The sequence below is a fragment of the Suricata suricatta genome, chromosome 15, assembly GCF_006229205.1.
Source record: "Suricata suricatta isolate VVHF042 chromosome 15, meerkat_22Aug2017_6uvM2_HiC, whole genome shotgun sequence".
NCBI lineage: Eukaryota > Metazoa > Chordata > Mammalia > Carnivora > Herpestidae > Suricata > Suricata suricatta.
The window spans coordinates 38,867,519-38,892,083 of NC_043714.1; the positions used below are offsets into that span (position 1 = coordinate 38,867,519).

The 24,565-nt window shown below is 39.8% G+C and overlaps 1 protein-coding gene across 2 annotated transcripts in view; it reads left to right on the forward strand.

Moving 5' to 3' along the window:
* INTS8 (integrator complex subunit 8) overlaps positions 1 to 24,565 on the forward strand; it is a 48,648-nt gene that overhangs the window by 23,283 nt on the left and 800 nt on the right. The window contains exons 15-26 of one of the 2 annotated variants that reach the window (XM_029923173.1): positions 3,091 to 3,292; positions 7,262 to 7,383; positions 10,779 to 10,963; positions 11,367 to 11,400; positions 12,680 to 12,736; positions 12,834 to 12,895; positions 15,943 to 16,061; positions 16,876 to 16,979; positions 17,717 to 17,767; positions 19,711 to 19,784; positions 19,865 to 19,929; positions 20,070 to 20,113. In XM_029923173.1, coding sequence (XP_029779033.1) covers positions 3,091 to 3,292; positions 7,262 to 7,383; positions 10,779 to 10,963; positions 11,367 to 11,400; positions 12,680 to 12,736; positions 12,834 to 12,895; positions 15,943 to 16,061; positions 16,876 to 16,979; positions 17,717 to 17,767; positions 19,711 to 19,784; positions 19,865 to 19,929; positions 20,070 to 20,113 — 1,119 coding nt within the window. Of the gene's footprint in view, positions 1 to 3,090; positions 3,293 to 7,261; positions 7,384 to 10,778; positions 10,964 to 11,366; positions 11,401 to 12,679; positions 12,737 to 12,833; positions 12,896 to 15,942; positions 16,062 to 16,875; positions 16,980 to 17,716; positions 17,768 to 19,710; positions 19,785 to 19,864; positions 19,930 to 20,069; positions 20,114 to 24,565 lie in introns of those variants that run through there. The other variant, XM_029923174.1, reaches the window with a different exon arrangement.

The window sequence follows — 24,565 nt, forward strand, 5'->3', positions numbered from 1 at the left end:
TAATGTTCAGCATACAAATCTTGCATGTGTTTTGTTAGATCTACCCCTGTTGAGAGAGTGGGAGAGTGCATGCGCTAGGGATTGGGGCACAGAGAATCCCACGCAAGCTCTGAGCTGCCAGTGAGGAGCCTGATACAGGGATTGATCCCGTGAACTGAGATTGTGAGCTTAGCCAAAATCAAGAGATAAGATGCCTAAATGACTGAACCACCCAGGTGCCCCCCCAAATACTTCTAAGCTTAAAAATTTATACCAGGAAGTGAATGTTTATGTAATTGTTTTATAAGAGGGCAACGAGCAAAGAACCTTTTGTAGATAGTGCTGTAGAGCAGAGGTTCTCAAAGTGTGACCTCCACACCAGCAGCATTGGCTACATTTGGGAGCTTGTTAGAAATGCAAAATGTGGGTCCCACTTAGACCTACTGAATCAAACTGTGGATGGGACCCAGCAGTGTGTCTTTAAGCTCTGCAGGTAATTTCTGAGGCATGCTAAAGTTTCAGAACTGTTTCTGGACCAGTACTGTCCAATAAAAATACTGTGCAAGCCACATATGTAATTTATGATTTCCTTGTAGCCACATTTTTAGAAGTAAAAAAGTGATTTTAACATATTTTAACCCACTCTATCTATACTATTGTTTCAGCAAATAAGCAATATAAAAATTATTGAAGTGTGTGTGCGCGCGCGTGCGCACTAGGTTTTCACTCAAAATCCAATATTTTACACTCAGAACCTCCCAATTTGGACTGGTCACAATTCACATGCTCAAGCATATGTAGCTCGTGGCCACCATATTGGAATGTACAATTCTAGACAGTAGTGAGCTGTTGAAAGGTTCATAATAGGGGCATGTCATTGGCGCGCCTTTTCTCCTTCCACCCCTAAAATAACTAACATTTATTGGCTCTGGAGACTGTTCTACAGTTTTCTTTTATATTTATTCGTTGACTTCTTTGTCACATGTACTCATAAACTGTGGAAGGTGCTAGCTCAGTTCCCCCCACCACCAAATTTTTTTTATACATTTATTTTTGAGAGAGAGAGGGTGAACAGGGGAGGGACAGAGAGAGGGAGACACAGAATCTGAAGCAGGCTCCAGGCTCTGAGCTAGCGGTCAGCACAGTGCTCAGTTTTATAGGTGGGAAATCAGACTCAAAGGTATTAAATTGCCTGAGGTCACACAGCTAGTAAGTGGCACAAGTGTTGGAAAGGATAGAGAACAGAGACAAATGTTGAGAAGGTAAAATCGAGAATTGATTGCTTCCTCATGCTGTGAAGGCAAGAGGGAAAGAAGATTGGAGAGCAATGCTCAGGTGTCTGGTTGGGATGCCACCGTGTGAATATGTAGAGAAACGTTTCTGAAGGACTGATTGTTCATTTTTTTAAATGTTTGGGCCTGCAGTTGGAAACAGCCTGAAGCTTGGGGAATGGTTTGGGCTAGAGATAGAGATTTGGGAGGCATCAGTGACCACCCAGGGAGAATATGCAGAGCCTAGGCAATGTGACATTGGTCCAAGAAACAGTGGCAGGATGAGTATAAGGACCAGACACAAGTGGAGTCATGGTGGCGGAGGGAAGAGAGTGTCCAGCACAGAGGAGAGGGTGGTGCGGGGAGGCGACCCCTGGGCGCTGGACGGTAACTGCGGTGTACAGTCGGCTGAACAGTGAGAAGGCTAGTGCGAGCTGTTTCTTCATGGCGGCGGTAGGAGTAAAGGAGGCTTCTGGAACAAAAAATACTCTTCGGAGAAATTAGATGTGGAAGAAGGGGATTGGATTATAGTAGTTTGATTTATTATCCAATCATGTGGACTGAGGTTATGTACAGAGATTTTCTTTTTCTTTTTTAATGTTTATTTTTGAGAGAGAGAGAGAGAGAGAGAGAGAGAGAGAGCATGAGCAGGGGAGGAAGGGCAGAGAGGGAGGGAGACACAGAATCCGAAGCAGCCTCTAGGCTCTCAGCCGTCTGCACAGAGCTTGATGCGGGGCTCACACTCTCGAGCAAGCTCATGACCTGAGCTGAAGTCAGACCCTCAACCAACTGAGCCACCCAGGTGCCCCTGTACAGAGATTTTAGAATGTAAAACCTTGAGGCATCTGGGTGGCTGTCAGTGAAATGTCCTACTTTGGCTCAGGTCATGATCTCATGGTTTGTGGGTTCAAGCCCTGCATCTGGCTCTGTGCTGACAGCTCAGAGCCTGGAGCCTGCTTCAGATTCTGTGTCTCCCTCTCTGTCTCTCTGCCCCTCCCCAGTCATGCTCTGTCTCTCTACCAAAAATAAACAAACATTAAAACATTTTTTTAGAATGTAAAACCTTGTTGAAGGAGTAAGATCCAGTTCTCAATAGGTTAGGTGTGGAAGGGTACTTTAATAGAATCTGTATGTATTCTCTGTATACATATGTATAGAAGATGTATAATTTACGTGTGTGTATTCTGTGTAAGTAACATGTATAGCTTATATATATAATATATGCATATAGATATAAAAATTATGTATGTGTATGTAACATGTACAACTTGTATAAAATGTATATGATGTGTATATAATAACATAAAAGGTTTTTTTGGTTTTGTAATTTATGTAAAACCTCTTCAGTAACATAGCATGTTTTTATGCTGTCTATTGGATATTTTAAAAAGTTATTTAAACTCAAATTAGTTAACATACCATGTATAGTGTTGGTTTTAGGAGTAGAACTCAGTGATTCAGCACTTCCGTGTAACACCTGGTGCTCATTCCCACAAGTGCCCTCCTTAATGCCCATCACCTACCTACCTCCTCTCCAGCAAGCCTCACTTTGTCGTCTGTATTAAGAGTCTCTTAGGGTTTGCTTCCCTGTTTTTATCTTACTTTTCCTTCTTATCCCCTGTGTTCATTTGTTTCTTAAATTCCACAGATTTTTTTAAACTACAAAAGTATTGGAATAAATCAGTGACACAGGTGATAAAGCGAAAGATAACCTAGCCTCATTTTCCAAGACAACCGGTGTGACCATTTAAATTAATCCTCTTCACTCCCTACTCATAAAGACACGCATATTTTTATTCCAGGGGAAACATGATCCAGTGATTGTTGTTTCTTTCTCTAGGACTTTTCCCATGCCAAGCAGTTGTTTGCTGCTTGTTTGGAGCTGGTAACAGAGTTCTCCCCGAAACTCCGGCAGGTCATGCTGAATGAGATGCTGCTTTTGGATATTCATACACATGAAGCTGGGACAGGGCAGTCAGGAGAGAGACCTCCGTCCGATCTTATTAGTAGGGTGCGGGGATATCTGGAAATGAGGCTTCCGGGTAAGACTCTCACAAAGCCATACCTGAGAAATACGGTACTCCAGGAATTGTGGGGAAGAATCTAAAAAAGCATTTGCTTGAGTTTTTGTCATCTATACAAGTTACTTCTCTCCTAAAACAGAATTCTGACGTGGAGTTCACTTGAGAACATTGAGGATAATGTAGGAAACTGTTCATTTCCAAGAATTGCTGTAACAAAGTACCACAAGCTAGATGACTTAAAACAGCAGAAATTTATTCTCTCATACTTCTGGAGTCCAGAGATCTAAAATCAAGGTGTCACCAAAGCCATGGTCCCTCTGAAGGCTCTGGGAAGATGCCTTCTAGCTTCAGGTGGCTGCCAGCAATCTTCAGTGTTAACTTAGCCTGTAGCTTCACACACCTGTCTCTGCCTCCTTTGTTACATGGCCTTCTCAGGGAGTGTGTGTGTGTGTGTGTGTGTGTGTGTGTGTGTGTGTCTGTGTCTGTGTGTCTGTGTCTTATAAAGGCACCAGTCCTTGGATTTAGGGCATGTGCTAATCTAGTATGGTCTCATCTTACCTGAGTATATCTGTCAACATCCTGTTTCAAAGTGAGGAAACTGAGGTGTCAAGTGGAAACGAATTTTGAGGGGACACTGTTCAACACATTACAGAATTATATTGCAGTTTTTAAGATGCTTTGTTAAAGAATCAAAATGTCCTTGAAAGTACAGGTTGAAAGTTTAATTCCTCATTACCATCATAGAAATAGTCAAAATGGTTGCCAGTGGGTCAGGAGCTCACTTGTCACTTAGGAACAGACCTTGTGTGTCCAACTGTAAGTGTAAATATGTCATTGTGAGAAGGGGCTTATCATATAAATTGTCTCTGTTGTATGTAAATCTTACTTAAAGAAGTTCCTTAATTTTACGTGTTTGAGAGTAATTACACTATACATATTTAAGGTTGTAAATAGTAAAATTGAAGTGTAATGGAAGGTGTTAGTAATGTGCCAAAGCAGAAGTGGCCATTGGTCCTTTTGGGTCTTTTGGAGTAAGTTAATTGTTTCTTTAATTTATTATTATTTTTTTTACATTTTATTTATTTTTGAGAGAGAGCATGAACAGGGGAGGGGCAGACAGAGAAAGACACAGAATCCAAAGCAGGCTCCAGGGTCTGAACTATCAGCACAGAGCCCGATGCGGGGCTTGAGCCCACACACGGTGAGATCATGACCCGAGCCGAAGTCAACGCTCAACTGACTGAGCCACACAGGCCACCTAAGCGCCCCAGTTAACTGTTAATACATTCTGCTGATTTCTATTGGAAATTATAGCCATGGGTCAGGATAAGGGAGGGGCGCAAAAAGGTGTTATCTGCCATCTTCTCCCTCTCTTTTTAGGGGAAAAATTGTTCGCTGGTGATATTGGGCCAGTTTTGATCAAACTAGATGCATGCCGTCTGTAAAAGAAGGTGTTAACGTGAATTGGCCTGGCTCTACTATAAGGAACAGCAAGTGATTTTTTTTATTTTATGTTTAGTTTTGAGAGGGCGAGAGCACAAAGTGGCGGGGGCCGGGTGGCACAGAGAGAGGCGAACAGAGGATCCAAAGCAGGCTCCATGTTTACAGCTACACGCAGCCCCTTATGTGGGGCTTGAACTCCCGAACCATGAGATCATGACCTGAGCTGACACCATACGCTTAACCAGCTGAGCCTCCCAGGCATTCTAAAGGAACAGGAAGTGGTCTTCATTGACAAGAGATCCAACCTTCCATCTATAAATAAAGGCTACAGATTAATTATTCTAAAACCAGTGATGTCTTTTGGGAGAAATTCCCCAGCTTTTAATACTTTTGTATTAAAAGGTAACTATGTGTTGAGACACAAGTCCTCATTATGTTCCTTGGATTTCAACAAAATTGAATGCTAGGCTGCCTAGAACTAATGATGAGTTGTAGATTGCAGATGCTTAAAGGGAAGTTTAATCTTCAAATCACTGCTTCTCAGGCTGTATCAGAATTCTCCCTAGATTCTGATTTAAGAACAGTTGCTATACCCTCTCCACTCATGCTTCCTCAAAAAATAAGAAAGGGCATGTAGGTAGCTCAGTTCATTAAGCTTCTGACTCTTGGTTTCAGCTGAAGTCATGATCTCATGGTTTATGGGATTGAGTCCCTCCACCGGGCCCCATGCTGGGTGTGGAGCCTAAGGCTCTCTCTCTCCTTCTGCCCTTACCCCGCATGCACAGTTCTTGCTCTTTCAAAAAGTTTTTTTCTTAAATTAGAGCTGTCTGGTGACTCAAGCTGGTGTTAAGCATCCAACACTTGGTTTCGGGTCATGAGATTGAAATCTCACAGTCCATGAGATTGAGTCCTGCATGGGACTCTGTGCTGGCAGCATGGAGCCTGCTTGTTTGGGATTTTGTCTCCTCTCTGCCCCTCCCCTGCTCATGCTCGCTCGCTCGCTCTCTCTCTCTCTCTCTCTCTCTCTCTCAAAATACACTTTAAGAAAAAAAAGATTGAAAAAAATTAACAAAAACCCCAACCATTGCTGTATTGTTAATGGGGAGTGTGCATGAATAAATGAAGCCTTGGAGCCAAATGTGTGTGGTCTGCCTTTGGCAGGATGTGAAGAACTCAGTGACATGCAAGTGTTGGGTACACCAGTTTCACTTCTGTCTTTGTTCTGTTTAAAGATGATGCAAATAGTGTATTTCGTTTTGCTGTGTTCCTCATTCTGTCTTTGTTATTGAAAATCATCTTTTGGATTAGGTGAGATATAAACAAATAGCCATAGGCAATCTTTTTTCAGAAAGTCTAAAAAATATATAGGTACCCAAGAAGTTTAATAGCTCTCCATATTTTAAGTTAACATTGTTATTTAGCATTCTTTGGGATTTTTCTTTTTGTAGAAGTACATTAAAACCTGAATATTATATACTTTGAGCTATGAAAATTTGCAGCATGTTTAATACTAAGGTATATTTACTTCAAAGGAAATGATGTGCAAAAAAAAAAATTTTTTTTCCAAAACAATTGAGTGATTTTTTTTTTTTTCCTCATTGCTTTTTACTTAAAATTGTTTCTGGGGTGCCTGGTTGGCTCAGCCAGTTAAGCAGCCGATTCTTGATTTTGGCTCAGGTCATGATCTCAAAGGTTCCTGAGTTTCAGCCCCACATCTGGCTCGTTGTTCACTGTGCTGAGTTGGCTTCAGATCCTCTGTATCCCTCTCTCTGTCCCTCCCCCATGCATGCTTGTGTGCACTCTTTCTCTCTCAAAAATTAACGTTAAAACTAAAAGTGAAAAATATTTTTGGTGTAGTATATAGTTTTTGAAAGCAAATGACTTCATAGGAATATTTATTACATTTATTACATTGAATTTGATACATTCACTTAGATTTGTTTTATTATATGGTATAGCTATTTCTGTGCTCTAAATGTGCTAAAAGTTTATACTGTACCATTGTATTTGTTTTGTGCGTTTACTCTCGGCTCATTTGGATTACAAATTTTGTAGAGGACAGGTAATGTGGACTTCCAGAGAAGAGTATAAAGTAGTCTTTGTAGGTGAGTTTGTTAATTAGTTAGTAGGGACCATGCAGTCTGTTGTTGGGAAACCTTAACTTTTTTTTTAATTTTTAAAAATTTATTTATTTTTGAGAGAGACAGAGCATGAGTGGGGGAGGAGCAGGGAGAAGGAGACACAGAATCGGAAGGAGTCTCCAGGCTCTGAGCTGTCAGCACAGAGCCTTACACAGGGCTCAGACTCACAAGCCATGAGATCATGACCTGAGCTAAAGTCAGATGCTTAATGGACTGAGCCACCCAGGTGCCCGGGGAAACCATAACTGTCTAGAGAAAAGTATAAAACATAAGAATTTTTCTCTTGTTTCATCTGTAACTATTGTTTTTAATTTGCTCAACTGAAATCTGAGTACATGTTTGCTTTGTTCCTGTTTTAATGTTATGATGGTATTTCCAACTATTTTCCTCTTTGGCTTTTTAGATATTCCTCTTCGTCAAGTTATAGCTGAGGAGTGTGTTGCTTTTATGTTAAATTGGAGGGAAAATGAATACCTTACACTGCAAGTTCCTGCTTTTCTGCTTCAGAGTAACCCATACGTAAAGGTAATTTGTGTTTAATCTAAAAGGATTATTAGGTTGAGATTATTGTACCTGTTTTTAGATCTATACTAAGGGCACTTGTCCAGTTTCTATGATACAGTTGAAGATGGGACACATGTTTATGGGTGTGTTGTTAAAAAGTCTAGTTCGAAATAATTTGGGTGCTTGGGTTTGCCCTCTAATATTTTTTTCAATACCGAGTAGTTCATGAGAACACAAGCAAAAATTAGTAAACAAACAACATTTTGGTATAACCCCAAGCTAGTGAGAGATTAGTTCTCTTTTCTTGTTTTGATCAATAGAATCAAACTCTCGTGTTAAGCTCTGGAATACATGGGCAAACCTGATCACGTGCTGGTGGAGCTGTGAGGGGTGCACTTCCAGCTGTGTTTCTCCGCCTGAGTGCCTGACCCTTTCTTAGAGCTGATTTCCTCCTCTAGATTTGTGCCTGGTTCTTGGTCGTGTACGTGTTAGTTAGTTACACTGAAATGAAAGAATTCATTCAGTGAATTGGTGGTGAGTTGTTTATTCACCTTTCTTAATTATATCTGTCCTGTGCAACTGAAAATGTTTCTGGTTGGAGAAAATAAAAACAGATTATTTGTCATGTGTTAATATTATGTGTACATGAATAAGCAGTGGACTTTTCTCCCTTCTTGGTCTTGTAGTTAAAAAAAAAATTTAGTGAGTTAACATTTCTGTGTGTACATTTGGTTTTTCAGATTTCCGTATTGTTTGTATGCTTTTTGTTTATCTCCTCTCATCTTTAGTACATAATCTCTTCAATCAATGGTTATCTGGGAACTCTTGCAAGACTCCCTTTTTTACATTTGTCTTTGGTTATTTGTTTTTTCTTCCTTATTTCCTATATGTCCGTTAAAAAACGTAGCTCATTTCATTTCAGCTTTTTGAAAATTTGCTGATTTCTTTTGTGTTTTGACTCCTTTTTTTCTTCTCTATAATTGTTCATAAAATTTATTGTCATCCTTCTCTTTGGAATTTCAGACCTTAGATTAGGTCTGGTTTTTTTTTAGTGAACTTTCTGAAATGTGGTTCCTCCTGTCTGGGGTACTTGTCTGATTATGCCCAGTAGTCTTGGTCTTTACTAAACTCTCAGATGAAAGAACCATTTCGTTCCAAAACAGTAATTTCCACTTAGTATCCTAACCTGTTGCTGCCCTTTAGGATAGTACAGGAGCTTCTCGTTGCTTCTCTTGGCATGGAATCCTGTGGAGCTGTGCACAGCAGGGCGGGGTGTGTGTTGCAGGGTCTGCAGTGTGCAAGGGCTCGAAATCTTGTGCCGCAAGTTGCCTGAATTTGGGCTGGGTGATGTCACTGCTTCCTGCAGTCCCCTGATCTAGCCCCAAAGTGGGAAGGACCTTGCTGCAGTGACCTTGCCGAAGAGTCACTGAAATGTTTCATCATCTTCTCCGGTTAGGGTTTGTGTGGCCCGTTCCCTAGCTTAGCCCTGTGCCCCCTCGTTTATGTCAAGGGGGAAAAAAAATCAGAAGTCTAGAGTAAGGGATCGTGTTTTGAACATAGTATAATTTGGAGCAGTTTTCAAAGTTGGAATTTGCATGGAGTATGTATACATATGTGTAGGGAAAGGTCTAGAATGATATTAATAGTTATTTCTGGGTAGTGTAATAGTAGGTGATTTTAATCCATTGTATTTTCCATTTTGTTTTCTTACCATTTTAATTTTTTTTAATGTTTGTTTTTGAGAGAGAGAGACAACACGAGTGGAGAAGGGGCAGAGAGAAAGGGAGACAGAATGTGAAGCAGGCTCTGGGTTCTGAGCCGTCAACACAGAGCCCAGTATAGGGCTCGAACCCACAAACCGTGAGATTGTGACCTGAGCTGACGTCGGACATTTAACCCACTGAACCACCCAGGCGCCCCGACAATTCTTACTTTTAAGTAAATCAATGTCGTGTCCCTCAACTAAGCATGTGATTCTTAACAGAATATGCATGGAGACAGGAGCTCCTGGCGCCCTGCACTGCACTGCAGTAAACAGCCGCATGCGTGACGCCACAGGCTTGGGTTCAGCAGCACGCGAGAGGGAGTGTTCTGCTAGACCGCAGACTCTTGATTGCCATCCACATCGCAGAGCGAGGGGTTCACATTGTTACTACCTTTAGGAAGCACCAGTGTTAGAAATGTTCTTAGGTGTGATCATGGAGTTAAGGTGACATAGGCGAATACTCTTGTCCTTAGAAGATACGTAGTAAGGTATTTAGAGGTGAGGTGTGATGTCTGCAGCTTATTAGTTAAAGTGCATATGTAGATTTATGAAGTAAATATAGTAGAATATTCATAGTAAGCCCAATATACAGATATAATCGAACTCTTCAAGTTTTCCATGTTTGAAATTTTATATTATAGAAAATCGGGAAAAGTACCAGTTTTCATCCTTGTCCTAATACTGCAGCCTCCTTAAAGAAGCAGCCTGGGGCTAGGTCCAGTTAGGGACCCGGGCCTTCCTGGTGGACTTGAAATGACCCTTGCTGCTTCACCGTCGAAAAGAGCAGTGATGTCTAAGATTTCGTAAGAACAAAGGATAGAAGGGCCCTCTCGTTTTGAAATTACAGAGAAAGAAACACTGAATTTGACATACACCCATCTTTTTTCCTCTACATTTTGGGCCTATCTTTTCTATGCCTTTTGCTTTTAGCCCTTCCACTATTGTTTTGTGGGTGCCTCCCGCATTTCTGGTCCTTTTACAGCCGCCTTTATTCAGATCAGTCACTTTCAGTAAGCTGTCCGTTCTCACCTCAGCAGTGGTGGCTCCGTCCCCAGTTGCTGCTATTTTTCTTAGATAAGGGTGGTTCTAAGTCGTCTTCTCTTAGTCAGCCAACTTCAGTTTCCTGATTTCTCCCCTTGTTTTATTCATTAAAAAAGAATTTTTAAAAAATGATTAAAGTGTGTGTAAAGTTAAAGCACTATTTTAATTGCGCGTCTGGGCTTTTACCACAGTTAACATTATATGTATTTTCTGTTACTGCACTACACACCCTGCCCCCTTTTTAAGTGGGATCATGTTATTTACCAGCTAGGTCCCCCTCCCATACACTTTTAATAAATCACATACCTCTTGCATTGTCTCAGTTTTGTTCTTATGAGACTATGCTTATTTTTGCCCTCATTAGACTTAATTGTGTGGAATCAATGAGCTTTACCATGTGTCAGAAGCAGAACGTGCTCTCTCCCAGTCAGAGTCCGGGCTGTTAGACAGTGAGCTCTACTTCCTCTGTGGTTGGATGGAAGGTACAGCATAAAATAACTGTCGGTGTGTCTGAGCCATTATCCTTCTTTCTTCAAGTGCACCGTAATCGTAGAACTTACAAGTATGTTACACATTATCTTTTGTGTATTTTCTGTTTTTCATGTTATAGCTTGGACAGCTTTTAGCAGCTACATGCAAAGAACTTCCAGGCCCTAAAGAAAGTAGACGGACTGCTAAAGACCTTTGGGAAGTTGTCGTGCAGATCTGTAGTGTATCCAGTCAACACAAACGAGGAAATGATGGCAGAGTTAGTTTAATAAAGCAGAGGGAATCTACATTAGGTATAATGTATCGGTATGTTTTTATCAGTTTATTTTTTGTACTGTTTGTATCAAGAACATTGACAATTATCCGTGTATATCCTAAAGATGGACAGTGTTAGAGTTCTCTGCTGCTGATCTCTGATGGACTAACATGGCCACCTTTGGAAATACCTTTTGTTTATATGTTATTTTAAGAAATTGTTAACCATTTAATATCTGTTGGAGTTCAGAGTCATTGATGTCTATGATTGCATAACACTGAAGAAGTCACATGTGATTAAAACAGAAGAAAGTTTATTAGGTTACTCTGACAGTAGAATGTTACACTCTTTCATACATGCAGAATTGGAGACTTAGGTATAAACCTTCACCTATAATTTACATTCTTTTTAATTTCTGATAGTAAATGTATATACAAAATTTGTTTTTTATAGGAGTGAACTACTTTCTTTTATCAAAAAATTACGGGTAAGTTTTATTAAAAGTTCATCTAATTATTGCTCATTTTTGTGAAATGTGACTGAAAATATTGTGCTTAAATGCCGATTGTTTTAAGTACTTTGTATAATGTACTTATTACCTTCAGTGATTGTTTCTGAAGATGGGATGGTCTGAATGGAGAAGTTTATTTTGCATTTACCTTAATGTGTTTTAGTGAATAAAGCAGAGTTTTTTTTTTTTTAAGTTTTATTTATTTTGAGAGAGACCAAGAATACATGAGTGGGGGAGGGGCAGAGAGAAAGGGAGACAGAGAATCCCAAGCAGGCTCCATAGTGTCAGCACAGAACCTGACGTGGAGCTCAAACTCATGAAACTGTGAGATCATGACCTAAGCTGAAACCAAGAGTTCGATGCTTAATTGACTCAGCCAGCTGGGCACCCCAAAGGAGGTATTTTATTAATTTTAAGGAAGTTTTCATAATAGGGGCTGGATGTGTGAAGCCTAGTTTTAATTTTTGATAAGATTAATGTTAACACTTATTTCCTGGATATAACCTAGATTTCATCCTTTAAATATTATTTTATTTTATTTATTTTTTTATGCTTTTTTTTTATTTTTGAGAGACAGAGACAGCTCTCTCTCTCACTCCCAAATAAAACCATTAAAATTTTTTAAAAAGAAAATAAATATTAAGGAATAGAAATTCGATTTTTTTAGAGATAACTGGAAGTAGTAATTGGAAAGAGATTTATTTACTCAATTTCAAAAGTCATCTGAGGACTTGAGCACCATAAGCCAGCGACCTAAATGTGGTATTTTTGAGTGAGAGAGAGTGAGTGAGTGTGTGTGTGTGTGTGTCTGTGTGTGTCTGTGTGTCTGTGCATACATACACTTGTGAGCAAGGGAGAGGCAGAGAGAGAGGATCCGAAGCAGGCTCTGTGCTGACAACAGAGAGCTCAATACAGGGCTCGAACTCACGAACCATGAGATCAAGACTTGAGCTGAAGTTGGGCTCTTAACTGATTGAGCCACGCAGGCAACATAGAATCTTTTGAGAGAAAATACGTGGCGGTTGGGGGAGACGGGGGCAACTGGGTGCCTCAGTCGATTAAGCAACCAACTTTGGCTCAGGTCCTGGAGCTTGCTTCTGGATTCTGGCTCCCCCTCTCTGTCCCTCCCCTGTTCGCACTTTCTCTCTCAAAAATAAATAAACATTAAAGAAAAAGTACTTGCTATCCCTGAGGTTGACAGGAGGAATGTTAAATACATGTAATATTTAAGGATTCTGTATTTTCTTTCTCATAGGAACCATTGGTTTTGACTATTATCTTATCACTCTTTGTGAAACTTCACAATGTTCGGGTCAGTATTTCATAATTTCATTAAAAAAATCTTTGAAAAGAATTTCCATTAAAAAATAAAAATCCACTTAAATCACATAAAATTTTTTTATTTTTAGGAGGACATCGTGAATGATATTACAGCTGAACACATTTCTATTTGGCCATCCTCCATCCCCAAGTAAGACGTGTTATAGCTTAGGTTTATTATTTATGTATTTAGAGATCATCCTAATACAGATAATCTTGAATAACTTGACTAGAAGGTACAATCTGTAAGGACTCTACAGCCAACTTTGCTTCTCTAATTTTCTTAAAAATGAGTAAGGCATAACTCATAAGAGCTAAAGTGTACTAGCCTTAAGTTGAACAAAAGATCCCTAAGTGATCCTGATGGCTTGTCAGCGGGTGGAACTAGAAAACTGAGGCAGAAAATGGTTTTCTGTCAAGTTTCCATCATCTTGCCTCTTTTACAAATATCTATCTGAAAATGGCTTAAATAAAATAAGCTTATTTTGAGAGAGAGTGCACGTGGGGGAGGGCCAGAGAGCAGAGGACCCCAGGCTGTCAGCGTGGGTCAGCATGGCGGCCGACACAGGACTGGTGAATCGAGAGAGCACGGCTTGAGCTGAAACCAAGAGTTGGATGTTTAACTGACTGAGCCACCCAGGCGCCCCGAAGATGACTTTTTTATAATTATTCTCTGTAGGTCTCTTCAAAGACTATCAGAGGCTCCCAGCCCCTTTTAGTTTAAGAAGTTCTTGGATACTTTAAGAATTGTTCTCTTTTTCTTCCGTTTCCTGAAAAGCACAATAACAGGATGGGGAGAAGAAAACCATTCTTTTTCTGGAAGAAGAAACCATTTACATATTTTGTTCCTACACATAGTAACTTCTCATTCAAGAGTCCCATTTCTTTCCTCACAAAAGTTATCCCAAACCCCCGATTTTTTTTTTTTTTATGACTTTGTGTCTGAAGGACAGGACTAGGCCTTATTTTATTGCCCTTAGTGGCATCTTTGAAGAAGAAAAGATTTTAGTAGGTAGATAAGCAGGCAGTAGAAGGAGAGTAATTTGCTGTTATCTTAACCTTAGAGATTGAAAGCAGTTGTGCGTCTCATATAGAGGGCTGGAAGGTCAGAAGTGAGTGGGTGGCCCTTCCTCCTCACGTAGAACCTTGTTTCCCAGAGGACACCATGCTTCAGAAGCAAATGTGCATCCTCAGGGACATTGTAACTGCAGGTTATTTTAAGATTTTATTTTTAAGTAATCTCTATACCCATCATGGGGCTCAAATACACAACCGAGAGCAGGAGCCGCACGCTCTGCCTGGGCCCCTCCCTGCAGGTTTTTCTCCAAAATTTAGCATGTTACGTAGCAGTCCAAACTCAGAGATCCTTTTGCCTAATTGATGGTTGGTAGCATTTCTGGGGTGTTGCTTCTTTATCCCAATGGTTGATTTTCAGTGTGTGTTTATAAATGAGACAAAAGAATAGTTAACCATAGAGGCTCTGGACTAGATTGGTGGGGTTTCAGTCCCAGCCGCTTCTTCACCTACCTGGTATAAAACCTAGAATAAATTCCTTTCTTGGCTAGTTTCCTATTTATTAAATGGATATAAGAAGAGTACTATCTCAGATTTGTGAGAATTAAATAAATTAATACATTTTATAAGTTAGGTGTTTATTTTATTTTGTTTTTTTAATGTCTTTTATTTATTTTGGAGAGACAGAGAGACAGCCCGAGTGTAGGGGAGGATTAGAGAGAGAGGGAGACACAGAATCCGAAGCAGGCTCCAGACCCTGAGCTAGCTGTCAGCACAGAGCCCGATGTGGGGCTCGAACCCAGGAACTGTGCGATCATGACCTAAGCCAAAGCCAAGATGCTTAACCGACTGAGCCACCAAGGCGCCCCCAAGCTAAGTGTTTATAAGGACTGACTTAATATTAATAGGCTTAACTATTACTTTCATGATAAAGTTACTTTAAGTTGACCCAGAGAAAATAAAATGTGACTAAATGTTTGAACAGAAAAAGTATTTCTCTTGAGCATGACTCTAATAGTAGACTCTAAGAATAGTGTGAGAATGGTATGGATTGAGCATTGCTATGTTAAAATCAGTTGTTTGTGGGGCGCCTGGATGGCTCAGTTGGTTAAGCGTCCGGCTTTGGCTCAGGTCATGACCTCACGGTTCATGGGTTCAAGCCCTGCCTCGGGCTCTGTGCTGACAGCTCAGGGCCTGGAGCTTGTCTTTGGATTCTGTGTCTCCCTCTCTCTCTGACCCTCCCCTGCTCACACTCTTTCTCTCTCTCTCTGTCTCTCAAAAATGAAAAAAGTAAAAAAAAGTAAAAAAAAATTTTTTTAAGATCAGTTGTTTGCTATATAGATAGAATTCTTGTTAATAGTTTATAAATTTCTATAAAATCACAAACCAGTTAAACTCATTTAGCTGTCAGTGAATAATTGAGTATTTGCTAATAGTACCACAGTTTTTTCCCATTACACTGGAAACATTGGTGAATTATGGTTAGATCTAACCCCTCAGGGCAACAGAAGTACTTAGTCTGTGTTCACCTTGTAAACGATAGAGCTAGAACTTGAACCTCATATGTGTCTGCATCCAGGGCCTGTGTTCTCTCCTCTGTGCCTTACCGCTTCTGGGAGATCGGCACTGGCAGCTTTGTTTCTTGCGGGCGCCTTTTCTCCTGACAGTTCCATCCTCTAATTCTGTATCAGAGGACTTCCGGCTTAACCAGGCTGGCCCATTCCCTCTCCCTCCTTTGGTTCTTAATAGGGGCACTTGAATGTCCTCAAGGGGTACGCTTGCCGCAGGGAGCCCCTGATCCTGTGAGGCCAGTGAGACCTCTAATCCAGCGGACTTTGTGATTCTCACTAGGAGTCGTAAGGTGGACTCAAGGCTGCAGAGTGGTGTTAGTTTTCAAGCCCTTGTAGAGGGTCTAGCCTACCATCTTTGGCATTCGGGGAGAAAAAGGAAACAAAAATCAGGTTTGTTTTCAACCTCTTATAAAAAGTGAAGCTCATCACACTTCATACTCAGTTGTTAATAGTTTTAATATACAGTACTTATTCTTAGCAATACTAGGCCTTGTACTTATGGTCACTTAAATTTTGACTCACTTTTTGTTTTTAATAAATGTGTATGGAATTTGAATTTGAAAAAGAGAGGTTAATGTTCATTGTCTCCCCTCCCCGCCCTTTATCTTTTTAGCCTCCAGTCAGTGGATTTTGAAGCGGTGGCCATCACAGTGAAGGAGCTAGTTCGGTATGCCCTCAGTATAAATCCGAACAGCCATTCCTGGTTAATCATTCAGGCAGACATTTATTTTGGTAAGTGAGATGTATTGTTTTGCATTTTATTTTTGTAGCACTTTCGTAGAAGTGAAAATATATTTTTTCCCAATACCTTATTAAACTTTTTTTGTTTTTGATGTCTAACTTTTCTTCCTTGATACATTGCTATCTATTCATTTGTCTGTGTTGTGTGTTTGGTCAGATACTTGTAATTTTTATGTTTTTATGTTTACTACTCTTTTAAGTTTATTTTGAGAGAGAGTGTGTGTATGAGTGGGGAAGGGGCAGAGAGAGGGGAGAGATTTCAGGCAGGCTCCAGGCTCTGTGCGGGGCCCATCACGGGGCTTGTTTCCACAAACCAGGAGATGATGACCTGAGCCAGAATAGTCCGATGCTCAACCCACGGAGCCATCTGGGTACCCTGATAATTGCCGGTTTTAATGCTCATTTTCATTCTAAACCCCCCCAATAATTTATCAGTGAACATATAATATTTATGTTCAGAAAGATCTTTTGATTCTAAACTACCTCAGAAAATTCAGGTATGTTTCTCGTATGGATATCTGGGAAAGAAATACCTCCAGTATGAAGTCTGACAAGAAATCTGAGCTAAATTTTTGGCTAATCGGTTTTAGAAAGCAAGGAATATATTATTTCTTTAAAGTAGTTTTAAAAAATGTGGTTTTTCTGTGTTGTCCCAGCTAAGTGTTATCCGTAGCCCTGTGGTTTGATTCTGCTTTGTCAACTCATGAAGTAACCATACCCTGCTCTTCACAGAAGAGGCCGTGTTTGCTTTTCTTGCTGTTGTATCTAATGTGAGGTCACTCTTTATTTCTGTTTTCTACGTCAGCAACAAACCAGTATTCGGCAGCTCTTCATTATTACCTACAGGCAGGAGCCGTGTGTTCTGATTTCTTCAATAAGGCTGTGCCCCCTGATGTTTACACAGACCAGGTAAGTTGTCTGTGGGCTCTCTTTCTTGTCTACCTTTACGTGTTTCTTTTTCCCGGGCCCGTTTTGGATGAGTTGATTTGTTTCCACGTATGTGGTGGTAATTCCCAAATTGAATGCTCTAGACCTGATTGTTCTATTTCTAGTGCCCATAGATCACTGCTACTTTGATTTCCCAAAACACCAAAAACAACCTGTCCCAAACTGACTTCAGCATCTTACTTTACAGTCTCCTTCCAATGCCCTTTTCACACACACGCACACACACGTACATCCACAAACACGCCAAAATACCAAATGCCTTGTTCAGCTATTTGAGGTGACCAGCCCAAATCCTGAGTACATCTTTTCTTTACTGATGCTCCCACCAAAATCCAATCAGCTTTCAAGACATAGTAATTCTGTCTCCTAAATCTCAAATTTATTTCATTTTTTTTCTATATTGTTCTTTCTTCTGGTTTATGCCGTCAATATCAGAGTCTACTAAATCGTAGATTATAATACATGGCTTTTAAATTGGATCCTAAATTTTTTAGTAACGTGTTATTTTTAATTAAAAATTCTTTTTTTAGAGCACTTTCAGATTCAAGGCAAGGTTGAGCAGAAGCAGAGTTTTCATATACCTGTCCTTCCCGCGTACGCACAGTGTTCGCCACTGTGGCCATTCCACATCAGAGTGGTACATTGGTTACAACTCGTATTAACTAGTTTTTGAAAATAATCAGAATTTGTTTTTATAGGTAATAAAACGAATGATAAAATGCTGTTCTTTGCTGAATTGCCACACACAGGTTAGTTTATGATGTGTTTATCTTGGTGTATGTTAGAGTTTACTGTAAATATAAAGCATTGGACTGGGAAATAGCCTTTATTTTATCTTAATTGCTTAAGTTTACAATGCTTAAGAATTTTGCATATTTTTTTTTTTAATTTTGAGAGAGACACAAACAGTGTGAGCGGAGGAGGAGCAGAGAGAGAGAGGACAGAGAGAGAATCCTAAGCTGGCTCCACACTCAGCCCAGAGCCCAGTGCAGGGCTCAAACTCATGAAATCATGAGATCATGACATGACCAGAGCCAAAACCAAGAATCAGACACTTAACCAACTGAGCCACCCAAGCACTGCCCCACCCTTTTTTTTCTTTTAAGGAAATTTTAATTAAAATGAAAGTATGAATTAGAAAACATTGGTCTTTGAACCTTCTAAAGGAAAAGAAGCATTTTCAAGCTTTTTTTCCTTTTGTTTTTAATAATTAAGAGTAGATCTGAGTCACTAGGGAAACACAAGTCAGCATCACAATGAATATCACTTCATATTCACAGGAATCGCTGTAATTGAAAGACAGTAACTAGGAGTTCCTGAGTGGCTCAGTCAGTTAAGTATCCAACTCTTGATCTTGGCTCAGGTCACAATATCATGGTTCGTGGGTTCAAGCCCCGTGTTGGGCTCTATGCTAATGGCATGGAGCTGGCTTAGGATTCTGTCTCTTCCTCTGTCCCTCCCCCACTCATGCTGGCATACTCTCTGAAGAAAAAAAAAATTAACTAGTATTGGTGAAGGCGTGGAGAACTTGTAACCTTCATACATTGTTGGTAGGAATATAAAATGGAACAACCTCTTTGGAAAACAGTTTGTCAGTTCCTCAAAAATTTAGGCATAAAATTACCATGGGACCTAGCAGTTCTATCCCTAGGTGTGTAACCAAGATAATGGAAAACATGTCCACAGAAAAATTTACACAGGAATGTTCACAGTAGCATTATTCATAATAGTGAAAGAGTAGAAATAACCCAGATATCCATCAATTGATGAGTGGATAAGTAAAATTTGGTAGATCCTACAGCAGAATATTATTCAGTCAGAATAGTAAGTGCTAATACATGCCACAACGGGTGAATCTTGGGAGTATTAGGTTGAGTGGAAAAAAAAGCAGATAAACATGGCTTTGTTCCTATGATTTCATTCATATGAAACATCCAGAATAGGCAAGTCTGTGGTCAGAATGTAGACTAGCAGTTGCCAGAGACTGAGGGTAGAGAAACGGACTGGCTGTGACCGGTCTGACTGCATGTTCCATATGCCCTTTAAAGGCGTTATGTAATACTTTTGTTTGGCGGTTTCCCACTCCTTTTAGTTTTTTGAACTGACATTTTAAGTGAACAAAGCTCTAAAAATTTATGATTTAAGTCACTGATTTAAAAATTATTCAGGGCGCCTGGGTGGCTCAGTCAGTTAAGCGTCTGACTTTGGCTCAGGTCATGATCTCATGGTTTGTAAGTTTGAGCTCTGCGTCAGGCTCTGTGTGAACAGCTTGGAGCCTGGAGTCTGCTTCAGATTCTCTGTCTCCCTCTCTCTCTCAGTCCCTCCCCCACTTGCATCTTTCTCAAAAATAAACATTAAAAACAAAATTAAAAATTGGGCAGATGCTTGCATAAAGGTTTATGCAATTAAAATTAGGTGAAATCCGTAAATATGAGCTCTACCGAATATGGTCTGCAAGCCTTTTTTAGTGTTTTCTTCATGTAAGAATCATTAACAATTACCCTTCCTGGAGTACCTGGTTGGCTTCATCAAAAGAGGATACGATTCTTGATCTTGGGGTTGTGAGTTCAAACCCACGTTGGGTGTAGGGGTTACTAAGAGAATGAAATACACTTAAAAAAATGAGGCCTCCCAAACCAGGAGAGTCCTTGTTGACACTGGTTACATTAAATCATTTTCTTTGTTTATGTAGGTGGCAATTTTATGTCAGTTCCTCAGAGAAATTGACTACAAAACAGCCTTTAAATCATTGCAGGAACAAAACAGGTATGAATGATTCGTAAAATAAAATAAAGTTGCAATTGTTCTGCCTAACAAAGAGGAAGTAACTAAAATCTGTTTCCCAGCCATGATGCGATGGACTCCTACTATGACTACATATGGGACCTTACCATTTTGGAGTACTTGACCTGTATCCTTCCATCAACAAATGTGGTATTGGGACAGCTCGCGTCTAAATTTTAAAAATACTGCAAATTAAAAAAAACAGTTGAGATTTTAGTCATGGTACTTAACAGTATCAGATTTATTCTTCTTAACTGATTTGTTTAGATCTTCATCATAAAAGAGGAGAAACAGATAAAAGACAAATTGCGGTAAGTTATTTTATGCCTTTCTTCAGTGATACACTTAATTTCCCTGATTTTAAACCATCATTAAGATTTGGACCAAAAAAAAAAAAAAAAAAAAAGATTTTGTATGCATAGTTACTGTGAGAATTTGCTTATCAGTGTTTACTTTTTAACAAATCCTATTTTCATCTTAGAGCTTTTACCTCTATTTTATTTTAAAATGTTGGATCACGTCATCTCTCTGCTGCAAACCTTTAAATGGTTTCCCATCTCTTACAGTCTCCGTCTTTCCAGTGGCGTACAAGGCTTCAGATCACCTCTGACTATCCATCCGACTTTCTTTCTTGTTAACGTCTGCTACACCATTAGCTCTGCTGTTCTTTGAATATGCTGAAAACTTTCACCACTGAAGGGCCTTTGAAATTTTATTTTCCGGAAGCATTCCTTAACTTCCCTCAGGTCTCCTCGAATGTCATCTTAGTCTTCTGCTCAGGTCATGATCTCCCAGTTCATGAGTTCGAGCCCCACGTTGGTCTCTGTGCTGACAACTTAGAACCTGGAGCCTGCTTTGGACTCGGTGTCTCCCTCTCTCTCTGCCTTTCCCCTGCCTGCACTCTCTCTCAAAAATAAATGAAAGTTTAAAAAGAAGAAATTTAAAAGTCATCTTAGTGATCAACATCTCCTGACCATGTTAATAAAATAGCCGTGTCTTTCTCCACCCTTTTTCCTCCAATATTCTTTTTCTCATTTCCGTTTTGAAATTGTCTTCCATTATACTTCTTATTTACATCTGACATATTATAAATTTGCTAATTTATTAGCTGTTTCTCCACCAAAAACTTGGTTTTGTCATAGCTAATACCTAGAATGGTGCCTGGCACATAATAGATGCTCAGTAGTTATTGAGTAGATGAGTTATTAAAGTTTGTCTTATAAGTTAAAGCCTTATAAAAATTTTTAATGTTTATTTATTTTAAGAAACAGAGAGGAAGAGAGAGAATTCCAAGCAGGCTCCACACACTGTCAGAGCAGAGCCTGATGCAGGGCTCAGACTCAAAAACTGTGAAATCATGACCTGAGCTGAAAACAAGAATTGGACGCTAAACCGACTGAGCCACCCAGGCGCCCCCAAAGCATTATAAATCTATGGCCATTTTTACCTGACTAATAGTTGCTGCATTAGTATCACCACAGCTAGGTTTTCTTGTTGCTTTCACTCATACTAACAAAATTATGTGCTATTATGTATCTTTTTCTGCTTGGACTAAGTTGTGTGGGCAGTATTTAGAAGAGGGGAAATAACAGTCTGCTTTTTTAAAAAACAAAAGGAAAAAAACCATGAAGCCAGCCTATTTGATCGGAGGCAAGTCATCCTCCATTTCCGGTTTATCCTCAGCTGGAAGACATACTGAACTTGTCATGTCTCCAGTGCTGTTTCCAAACCGTCTCTACTTGTATCATGTTAAGCCCTTTATCCTTAAAAGTTTATACCTAACTCTTTAGTAGGTCATCTTTCCAACCTACTGGTTATTCCTCCGCAGGGATCAAAATATATGTGATTTATTTACCCAGAATCCCTATCCCTAGCTTTACAAATTCAATTGTTACCTTTACTTAGCATCAGCCACCCATATCCATAGCCATGTCTTCTTGTCAGAATTGTTCTGCCTGAGATCATGACCAATTTTTCCCCAGTCTGTCAGCCCCCTTCCCAGCTCACTTTGAGTACAGCAAATCCAACCTGTACACTGTCAGAGGTACTGATTCCACTGTACTGAGATAAGGTCTTGTAATCCAAATTTTAAGTTTTTTAGGTAGTTCTGATGACAAACCAGGTTTGGGAACCCCTGCTTATCTATGACTGACTGTCAAAATTACCCTGTGATCAATATTTTCAGCATCTTGGGGCACCTGGTTGGCTCAGTTGGAGTGTGCTCATCTTGGGATCATGGGATCGTGGGCTCAGGCCCCACATTGGATGTAGAGATTACTTAGATAAAACTTGGGGGGGAAATGTATATATTCAGCTGTGTTTTTGTCTTTCACTTCACATGGAAAAATCCTAACCCTGAATCAGTTCAAAAATTTTGCTTTTTTTCCCTGAGCCACTGGATCTAGTTGGAAAAAGTCCTGCAACCATATAAACTATCCTTCCCCTACCAACCATGGTCTCAAATCTTAGCCTGACTGCCCCCCACCCCCGTTTAACTGGTCAGCAGTCAGTGGTCTACTTTCTTTTCAGGGACTGTTTTAGATATTCCCTCTGTTCAGCCCCCTGTCCTTTCTCCTTATCCCGTACTTCCTTGCCTGTGTTTGGAATAGACCAGAAAAGACTGATCACCTCCTGTCCACATGGGAGTTGTAGTTTTGGCAGTTGTGGCCTTATGAGTACCAGCTTCAAATCCCTCCTTCCTACCTTTAAATTCTACTGCTGTGTTGTTAAGTGTAGTCTTAGTAGGAGGTTATGTTGTTTGTTTTTTTTTTAAGGAAATTTATTGAGGGAGGAAAGGGTATTTGGTTTCTTAAGTTATTTAAACTTAGTTAACATACAATGTAATGTTAGTTTCAGGTGTACAGTGTAGTGATGCAGCACTTCAGACTTCACCTGGTACTCATCACATGTGCCCTCCTTAATCCCATCGTCTTTGCACCCATTCCTCACCCCTTTCCTCTGGTAACCATCAGTTCTCTATAATTAATGAGTCTGTGTCTTGGTTGGCCTCTCTCTCTCTTCCCTATTTTCCCTATGATCATTTGTTTCTTAAATTTCACATATAGCATGGTATTTTTCTTTATCTGATTTATTTCACTAGGCTCCATCCACGTCATTACAAATGACGAGATTTTGTTCTTTATGGCTGAGTAATATTCCATTGTATTATACACACAAACAACCCCACATCATCTTTATCCATTCATCAGTGGACACTGGGCTGTTTCCATAATTGGGCTATTGTAGATAATGCTGCTGTAAATATAAACATAGGGGTACATGTATCCCTCCCCACTTTAAAAAATTTTTTATTTAAATTCTAATTAACACACAATGCAATATTGGTTTCAGAGTAGAATCCAGTGATTCATCACTTACATACAACACCCAGCAAGTGCTCTCCTTAATACTCATCACTCACCCACCTCCTCTAGCAAACCTTAGTTTGTTCTCTATTGTTAGGATTCTCATGGTTGGGGCGCCTGGCTGGCTTAGTTGGTTAAGTGTCTGCCTCTTGATTTTGGTTCAGGTCTTAATCTTGTGGTTCATGAGATTGAGCCCTACATTGGACTCTGTGCAATGTTGAGTCTGCTTGGGATTCTCTCTTGCTCTCTCTGCCCCTCCCCTCCTTCAAAGAAACTTAAAAAAAGAGAGTCTCCTACAGCTTCCCTCTTTGTTTTCTTCCCCTTAATGTTCATCTATTTTTCTTAAATTCCACGAGTGAAATCCTGTTGCATTTGTCCTTTTCTGATTTCACTTAGCATAATACAGTTCAGCTCGATCTACATCATTGCAAATAAAATTTCATTCTTCTTGATGGCTGAGTCCTTATTCCACTTTGTGCGTGTGTGTGTGTACACATTCTTTGTCCATCAGTTGTTGGACATTTGGGCCCTTTCCATAGTTTGACTATTGTTGATGTTACTCCTTGATGAAGGCAAGTTTTTAGGGTTTTGATTCAACCTCTTCAGTGACCTTTAATGAGTTGTCTCTTCTTCTATATTGTCTGCCTCGTCCGTAGCTTATAAACGATTTTATCCTGGACTGTACCTCTACCTCCCTCGTCCCTTCTCTGCCGAGTTTTTTGAAGCTCTCAACCCATTGTAATTTTTCTGTATTTGACTTCACCAATACCAAAGTCAGTGGATGCTTTTCAGTCTTTATCATGTTAACATCTCACTTCTTAAAATTCTTTATTCCTTTGGCTTCCCTGACATTATTTTTACTCAGTTTTTTTCAGACTCTTCTGCCTTTTCTTCTTTATGGGCATCTCCTCCTGTCTACCCTTTAACCTTGGTTTCCCCAGAATGTAGTACTTTGGTTATTTTCAGATTGTCCTACATTCTTCTTAGGTGATCTCATCCACTCCTGGGTTTAAGTACTACCCACAGAGTACATTATTTCTCTAAAATCTCTGGCTCCAATTCTAACTTCTGTCTTACACACTTTGGACTTTTATAGCCAGTCATCTTTGTGTTATTCTGTTTGTTGGAAATAATTCTTTAGTGATACACCGTGACTAGGTTCTTCCACATGCACGCCTTCATATCGAAATGGTGTCCTCCAGCAAATCTTCCTACTCCCTATGATCATTTCTGAATAGTCTGTCACTCTTCAAGTTACATATCAGGTTAATGTTTGTTGTTTAAAGAAGTTGTCATTGGGTTTCTTTAAAAAAAAAAAAAATATATATATATATATATATTTGATTTGAGAGAAAACCCCCATAGGATCCACTGTCTGGAGCCCCATGCAGGGCTCAG